The 8,546-nt window shown below is 42.7% G+C and overlaps 1 protein-coding gene across 13 annotated transcripts in view; it reads left to right on the forward strand.

The window, feature by feature from the left end:
• Nucleotides 1–8,546, forward strand: part of LOC133484008 (vang-like protein 1) — a 67,746-nt gene extending 59,200 nt beyond the window's left edge. For all 13 annotated transcript variants that reach the window (XM_061786024.1, XM_061786034.1, XM_061786044.1 and 10 more), the window contains 4 exons: nucleotides 2,649–2,809; nucleotides 3,821–3,968; nucleotides 4,836–5,070; nucleotides 7,592–8,546. In XM_061786024.1, coding sequence (XP_061642008.1) covers nucleotides 2,649–2,809; nucleotides 3,821–3,968; nucleotides 4,836–5,070; nucleotides 7,592–7,852 — 805 coding nt within the window. In that variant the 3' untranslated portion in view covers nucleotides 7,853–8,546. The remainder of the gene's footprint in view (nucleotides 1–2,648; nucleotides 2,810–3,820; nucleotides 3,969–4,835; nucleotides 5,071–7,591) is intronic.

Consider the following 8,546-nt stretch of genomic DNA (forward strand, 5'->3'; position numbering starts at 1 on the left):
AGGAGTGTACGCAGTTTAAAGTGACGAGTAGTGCGATAATCTGGGACAATGTTGATTGTGCAAATGTTGCAGTGTGGAAATGGAGCAGATGCTACTCTGGCATGAGTGCCCAGTATTGGTCAACAACAGATATGCAAATAGTGCAGCGTGGCAAGACTACTACAGTGAGTGCTCGAGCAATATATAATTGGCCCCACAGTCTTTAATTAACCTACCATGCATGTTTTTGGAATGAGGGGGGAAACCAGAGTACCTGGTGAAAACACAGGGAGAACATGCAAACTCCACACAGGGAGGCTGGATTTGAACCCGAGTCCTCAGAACTTTGCCGCCTCATGGTCAACCATCTAGGAAAAATATAAAAAGTATGAATACTGTGATCCTTGTCTTGTTTCAATTTAGTTAGAGATGCACTTAGTGTGAATTCTGGGCCTCTTTTGTTCAACACAAAGCCAGTATGTTTCTATGCAGTTCGCTTGTTATGTTGTATGAATTGCAACAGGTGGATACACAAGCTTATTGTACCTTTTGCCATGCAATGGAAGAGCATTAAATTGTTCTGTCTGTCACTATACATCGCTGGCAAAGAGAGAACAGCAAAATATATAATTTCTGATGAATAAAAAAAAAAAATCATAATAAAATAATTCATAATCATGCAATGAACATACTTTCACTTTTAACGATACAAGAAATTAATGATTTTACTAAGAGGTAACCTGTACCGAACCAAACCAAAAACTGTGACAAAAAAAATTACAAATGGAACATTGGAATTTGTGAACTGTTCCACCACTAATTTGTTAAATATTAGTGGTGGAACAGTTGACAAATTAGTGGTGGAACAGTTCACAAATTCCAATGTGAACAGTTCACAAATTCCAAGTCACAGCAGCATGTGACTTGCATTTTAGCAAGTCACATGCTGATGTGACTTGCTAAAATGCTCCAGCATATTCTCGTCTGTCCAATGGACATTACCCCAGAAGGTTTAAGGCTTGTCAGTATGAATTTTGGTAGAAAATTTCTTTGTGCATGAAGCCCCACCTGAGATGTTAGTTTTAGGGTAAGATGAACACAAATGCCTTTTTTGGGTGTTCCTTTTGTCAGAAGTTCTAAATTGAATAGGAATGCATTCCTCCCAGCCTGGAGGACTTACAGACAGCAACCTGTTGGGCTGCTCGCTCTGTACACATTCCTTGCTTGCTCTGCTTAATAATTGACCTAATGTGGCTCGGGGGATAGCCCACTCAACAATTTCTTGTTTTGTGTATTTTCTGTGCTTTTCCACAATAATTATACAGAATTGGTGCTGCATAAGTGTTGCGGCTGTATGGATATGAAGACTCCTGTTTTTTGTTGTTGTTTTTTTTCTTCTCACAAATATTTGTTGTTTTTATTTATCAACAGCAACTTTTGCCATTGAGAACAAGCAACTAATTAAACATCTGAACTGCAATGAAAACTAACAGTATACTGTCAACCGCAGAATTAGGACATATGGGTCTGGTTGACTTATAACAATTTTAAATGAAGAAGTACATACGTGTAAATATTTTAGACAGACTAGTGTCCGAAGTTACCACAGGTGTCCCAGATACCAATACTTGAGGCAGTAAGACTAGTGGTTAGAAGAAGAATAATAGAATAGAAAAAGGAAAATGAAGTAGCTAAAAGTACCTCCACATGAACCGGTGCAGTTAATCACTATAAACTACAAGCACAATAATAAATGTGATTAGATCAATTCACATTTAAAACTGAGCATTATCTTTGTAAAAGCTGATTTAATTTTAGCTCTTGTATTAGATCTTATTTGATTGTGCAAATAAGTCGTGCCTGGAGATACGAGTTTAATTCGTTCCGTGACGACACGCATAACTTAAAAAACTCCTATCTCAAATCATCGCTCCCCATTGAAATGAATGGAAGTGCCATTAATCCATCCCATCCTCCCCCAAAAAACAAAAAGAATTAATGTTTTTTAATATAAAAAATCAGCACTTGATAATATTGTACTTCATAAGACATACAGTAATGACATAAGTAAAAAAACGAGTTTTTGACACATTTTTTGCTTCAATTTGTGATGATTCTTCTGGTGTACACGCCTTCGCCACTGGGGAGCGGCTTAATAGAGACATACGGCCATTTCATGGAGGTGGTTACAACTTCTCAGTAAGCTGGGGTAGTATTAGTTGTTCTTCATAGAGAATAAAGAATATATGCCTGTTAGTATTGTCCACATGTGTTGCTGCACCGCTTATGTTCAAATATCCGTTGCTTAAAGTTATAAATAACACTGCGACACTGAAGCCATTCGTTAACCCGTCGATAACGTTTTGCATTGTTTGTTAACATTAAGCTCAGCAGACTTTTCTAAGCCAAAGCTATGTGGTTGTTTTAAATGCACGAGTAATTTTCTTTGTTTTATGTTTGGTTTGACAGTAAACTTCAACTGGGAAATAAGCAGTTTGAAGCCTCTTTTTTGAAAAATTGTTCACCATCTGCCAAACTACTGCTTGTTGTGAAATGAGTTGAGTTCACTGCAACTGTACAGTGCTCATATCTCAAATTTCATGAAGTTGTGATGTGTGAGTGTAAGTTTGAAATTTATGCAAATGATGAGTTACACTTTATATGTGCAGTATTCAGCGGGCAGCACTGGCCATATTGGAGCACTACTATTGTGACTTCGCCATCCATAACCCAGCTTTGCTGTCCGCCTCCAAGTCGCGCACTGCCAAGCACCTGGCTGGTCTCAAGGTGTACAACGTGGATGGGGACTTTCCAGCAGCCCCTGCTGAAGGTGTGTGTTATATTGTGTAAGCTCATGCTGTGCCTCTAGCCTCTCCTGCTTAACTAAAATTGTGTGTGTCGTTCGTTGACTGTCTCCTCTCCTGATGTTGTCTCTTTAAGTCTTTAAAGCTAAACTCAGAGCCTATTTATTGAACAGTAAGTCAACTCCATGGTGATGCTTTTCACTTATATGCACATACTGTAATACCTTGTAAATGTTACATTTTGTAACACCACCCCCCCCCCCCCCCCCCCACACACACACACACACAGGCTTTTGGCATGCCACGGGTTAATGCCAACTATTCAGTCAACTGTAAATGTAACAGTCAGCTGCTGTTAAATTATCACCTGTCCTCAAGTATACTCAGGCATCACACAAGTGCACTAACCTGGCTCACTTTATTTATTTATTTCCTTGCACTTGTCTCCATGTAAAGAGGGAATTGCTCACAACTTGTTTCTCCCCCTTGCACCTCTTTTACCCTTGTTTTCACCCGTCATCCTCTGTCAAGTCTGTGCTATTTATTTCCACTATTGTTGAATTGCTCGTCCAAATTAATTCAGCAAGTTTGATGATGCCTGACAAGTTATTGGCTGCTTGTATTGTTTTCTCAGAGTTGCAAATCTGTAAACTGTTTGGAACATAATAATGCATACATCCCAACTAACCAGAGTCATTCCAAGTCGGATTTGCTGATAAACTCCCAGCTGCGCCGTACATGAATTATTCCATTCATGCGCCATCTCTTCCCTACATGAATAATTTACTAGCTCTGCCATCTTTTAACGTGCATTTGCACCAGTCAGGATCACGCTCTAGAATTCACTTTTGTGACAGTACAAAAAAATAGCTTTGAAGGATATTAAAGCTCAAACTTTTCAAAGTAATACTGAATGATAAGGCAAAATGCACAAGGTTTAATAGATATAAAATCATGCCCTCACTTCCTTTGCAGCAAATGTCATTGCAGACTAATTCTTTCCTTTCTGCATCTTTCGTTTCCATGCACTGTGACAGGTCCAGAGAACAATGCAGCCACAGGGCTGGCACATTCCCAGTCCAGAGCCATGATCGCAGCTGCCGCCCATTGCCGGGACTCCAGCCACAACGAACTCTACTATGAGGAGGCCGAGCATGAGAGGCGCGTCCGCAAACGTAGAGCACGGTGAGTGGCAGCAATCAGGGAAACTTCTGCATCATCTTCATCTTAATCAACACTTGCAGAATTCTCTTGAATCCAGCCACATTTGGAGTTGATTTGTATACTGTTTAAAGGTCCCCAGACTTAGACAGAATTTGCAAAAAAAAACAAACGCTTTTTTGTTTTTGTTTTTTTGCTGACTGAAATACTCCACAACAGACACTCAAACACAACACAATTGTTACAATTCACCATAGCAAAGCAAAGTTATTTATATAGCACATTTCATACACAAGGTAACTTAATGTGCTTTACATGATTAATAGCATTTAAAAATATAGAAAATAAAAAACTGCTTAGAAACATTGACAAAACATTTCAAAACTAAGACAACCATATCAATAACATGATCAAGTGCTATTTTGCTTTTGAATTATCAGTTTTGAATAATACAGTGGTGCCTTGAGATACATGTTGAATTTGTTTTGTGACCAAGCTCTTAACTCAAAACCCTTGTTGTTAAGTGAGTTGAGTTCACTGCCACCATGCAGTACTCGTCTCTCCACTTTTTGCTTGGAAGTCAAACCAAAGGATAGATGAGGTAAATGTCTTCCAAATATATAAATGAAGCACCAACTCCAAACAGCTAACAAAAACCCACATTTTATCATTGGAATGTTACAGAAGAAACAGTCAAAAAGATTTTAATATTGAGGTTGGAATTGGCCTTCTGAAAAGTACTTTGTTGTGTTGAATGAATCTGTATAATTTATGAGTTTCACTTTTGGAATTGCAAAGCTGAAATACAATGGTTACAGTATTCAAATTCATTGAGATGCACCTGTATAGCATTGACCCATGATGTCACCCCTCACTGCATTTTGCTCCTAGACTGGTGGTTGCTGTAGAAGAGGCCTTCACTCATATAAAGCACATGAAGGAGGAGGAGCAGAAGAAAGCTCCAGGAGATGTGATGGACCCGCGAGAGGCAGCACAAGCCATCTTCCCATCCATGGCACGGGCCCTGCAGAAGTACTTGAGGACAACCAAACAGCAGCACTGCCATAGCATGGAGAGCATCCAGCAGCACCTGGCTTTCTGCATCAGCAACAACATGTCACCTAAGGTCAGACCTCCATCACAATACTTTACTTTTGTCCCCCACATCCTCAGGAAGTCTTTTTTTTTTCGTGGAACCCATCCCCAGCTGTTTGCTGCAAAATGTACCTATTCGATGCAGCTAAAGCCCTGTCTAAATAGAAAAGTAGTGCTAAGCAAGTATGTTAAAGGTGAAGGTGCTTTTATTGTCAATTTTTCAATATGCGTAACACATACAGAGGATAGAAATTACGGTACTCAAGGGCTCGCAGTGCTACAAAGACAGTACAAATAATAACATCAATATAAAAAAGCTAAAAACTATAGTATAAACAGTATAAAAACTATTAATTGAATGTGCAAATATCAAAGATCAGGTGACGTGTGCAACATAGTCAAGGTCAGAGAACCAAGGCAAATAAGACATTTATAAATTAGATGACAAAACCCCAATGCTGCTAAGGTGGCTGGTGCTAAAGTGTCTGAGTTGTGTGTGTGTGTGTGTGTGTGTCTGTCTGTCTCTGTGTGCCTGTGTGTATTGATGTGTGTGTCTGCTGGGAACGTCTGGCAGAATCCCCTGTCAGAAGAAGTTTCAACTCCCACCTCCGACAAAAATTTGCTCATGTTCCGGGGGCGGCGGGGGACATTGAGTCAGAGTGGACCATGTTCCGCGCCTCCATTGCTGAGGCTGCCGACCGCAGCTGTGGCCGTAAGGTGGTCGGTGCCTGTCGTGACGGCAATCCCTGAACCCGTTGGTGAACACCGGAGAGGGATGCCGTCAAGCTGAAGAAGGAGTCCTATCAGGCCTTTTGGGACTCCTGAGGCAGCTGATGGGTACCAAGCGGAATGCAGCTTTGGTGGTCGCTGAAGCAAAAACTCGGGCATGGGAGGAGTTCGGTGAGGCCATGGAGAAAGACTTCCAGGCGGCTTCGAGGAAATTCTGGTCCATCATCCGGCGTCTCAGGGGGGGGAATCAGTGCACTGTGTATAGTGGGGATGGGGCGCTGCTGACCTCGACTCGACCCTGGTAAGGTCTATTCAGGGGTGCTGGAGAGGAGGGTACCGTCGGGAAGTCGAATCTCAGATTCAGGAGGAGCAGTGTGGTTTTCGTCCTGGCCGTGGAACAGGGGACCAGCTCTACACACTCGGCAGGGTCCTCGAGGGTGCATGGGAGTACAGCAAACCAGTCTACATGCGTTTTGTGGACTTGGAGAAGGCGTTCGACCGTGTCCCTCGGGGAGTCCTGTGGGGGGTGCTTCGGGAGCATGGGGTACCGAACCCCCTGATACGTGCTGTTCAGTATCTGTACGACCGGTGTCAGAGTTTGGTCCGCATTGCCGGCAGTAAGTCAGACTCATTTCCGGTGAGGGTTGGACTCCGCCAAGGCTACCCTTTGTTACCGATTCTATTCATAGCTTTGATGGACAGAATTTCTAGACGCAGCCAAGGCGTAGAGGGGTTCCGGTTTGGTGGCCTCAGTATTGCATATCTGCTTTTGATGATGATGTGGTTCTGTTGGCTTCATCAAGCCGTGATCTCCAACTCTCACTTGAGCGGTTCGCAGCCGAGTGTGGAGCGGCTGGGATGAGAATCAGCACCTCCAAATCTGAGACCATGGTCTTCAGTTGGAAAAGGGTAGTGTGCCCTTTCCAGGTCGGGGATGAGATCCTGCCCCAAGTGGAGGAGTTCAAGTATCTTGGGGTCTTGTTCACGAGTCAGGGAAGAATGGAACGGGAGATAGACAGGCGGATCAGTGCAGCGTCTGCAATGATGCGGACTTTGTATCGGTCCATTGTGGTCAAGAAGGAGCTTAGCTGAAAGGCGAAGCTCTCAATTTACCGATCGAGCTACGTTCCTACCCTCAGCTATGGTCACAAGCTGTGGGTCGTGACCGAAAGAACAAGATCCCGGATACAAGCGGCCGAAATGAGTTTCCTCCGCAGGGTGTCCGGGTTCTCCCTTAGAGAGAGGGTGAGAAGCTTGGTCATCCGGGAGGATCTCAGAGTAGAGCCGCTGTTCCTGCACATTGAGAGGAGCCAGATGAGGTGGCTGGCCTGGGATCGCCTCGGGATGGATGGAGTGGCTGGGGAGAGGGAAGTCTGGGCATCCATGCTAAAGCTACTGCCCCCGCGACCCGACCTTGGATAAGGTAGAAATGGATGGATGGATGGTGAGGATGGGGACCCCAAGTGGACAAAATAATACCTGCACATCATACTGTGTATTGGTATGATCCATAGAGCTTTAAAATGTATACAAATAATAAAATAAATATACGGTCGCTACTTAGCAGATTTGCAACTATCATGGGGGGTTCTGGAATGTCGCAAATCCTGTGAATACACTAGGGACTATTGTAAAAACACTATATACTGTAACTGCTTAGCATATCTTTACTGACACTGTTGTTTTTAATGTGTTAAATAATTAAAGGTGAAGTGGGTCAAAGCGGCCCTTGCATCCTTAGACTTTTCTCTTCAGAGCCTTTGGAAGAAAAGCTTTGGACGCCTCTGCTGGATTGTGTGAACTTTTTACTGTCTCATACGCAGGCCTTCCTGGAGAGTTACCTGAAGCCAGGTCCTACTTTGCAGTACAGCCGGAACCACTGGTTGGCCCGTCAGTGGACGCTGGTCAGTGAGGCGTCAGTCACCAGTGGCCTGAGAGACGGCACCGTCTTCGTTCTTAAATGTGCAGACTTCAGCTTGGTGATGACCGTCAAGAAGATCCCCTACATCCGCATGTCAGAGGAGTACATTGACCCAAAGTCCCACAAGTTTGTCCTGCGATTACAATCGGAGACCTCCGTCTAGGTCTTTTGTATAGGTTATTTTTACCTGTCTTTTTTATGGATCAATATATCACACACATTTTTTCAAGTTTTTGGAATGTTTATGATGGCTTGTACATGTGGAGTAAAATTCCCAGTATATGCTCTGCTTGTGATCCTGAATCAGAAGCAAAGTTCTGTCCATTGTTTGGAAAGAATAACGGTGGGAATGGATCTGCATTTCCTAACTTCTCTCGAATGATGAAAAAGTATAGATACAATCAGACTCATTTTGGAGTGTCAATCAAGGACCAAATCCACTTCAAATACATCTTTAGGACTATGGACAAAAACATACCTCAAGGCCATTACGCCTGAGTTCAAAAGTTGAACAGTTTTAGTTAATGAGGTGAAAAAAAAGTGATTTATATTCACTGGAAATGTGTGTTCATGTTTCGAGATCAGGGTTGTACGCTACTGCCACCTGGTGAACATTGAACATAACTACTGAGTGGTGAACGCTTTGTGGATGCCAATACACTGTATCTGTTTATGTATGAACAGCTGTATGTATGTACAGTATATTTGTTTACTCATATGTTGCGCTTGTCGCCTTTTCATCCCCATTTCTCACGCTGTTGCCAGGTTACTGTCCAACTCTGTTGAACAGCTTTCCTATGACTTCCAACACGGGCCTTTGTATTGGGTAACAAAATTAAAGACATTTTATGACTGTT

Source organism: Phyllopteryx taeniolatus, chromosome 1 (assembly GCF_024500385.1).
Source record: "Phyllopteryx taeniolatus isolate TA_2022b chromosome 1, UOR_Ptae_1.2, whole genome shotgun sequence".
Classification (NCBI taxonomy): domain Eukaryota; kingdom Metazoa; phylum Chordata; class Actinopteri; order Syngnathiformes; family Syngnathidae; genus Phyllopteryx; species Phyllopteryx taeniolatus.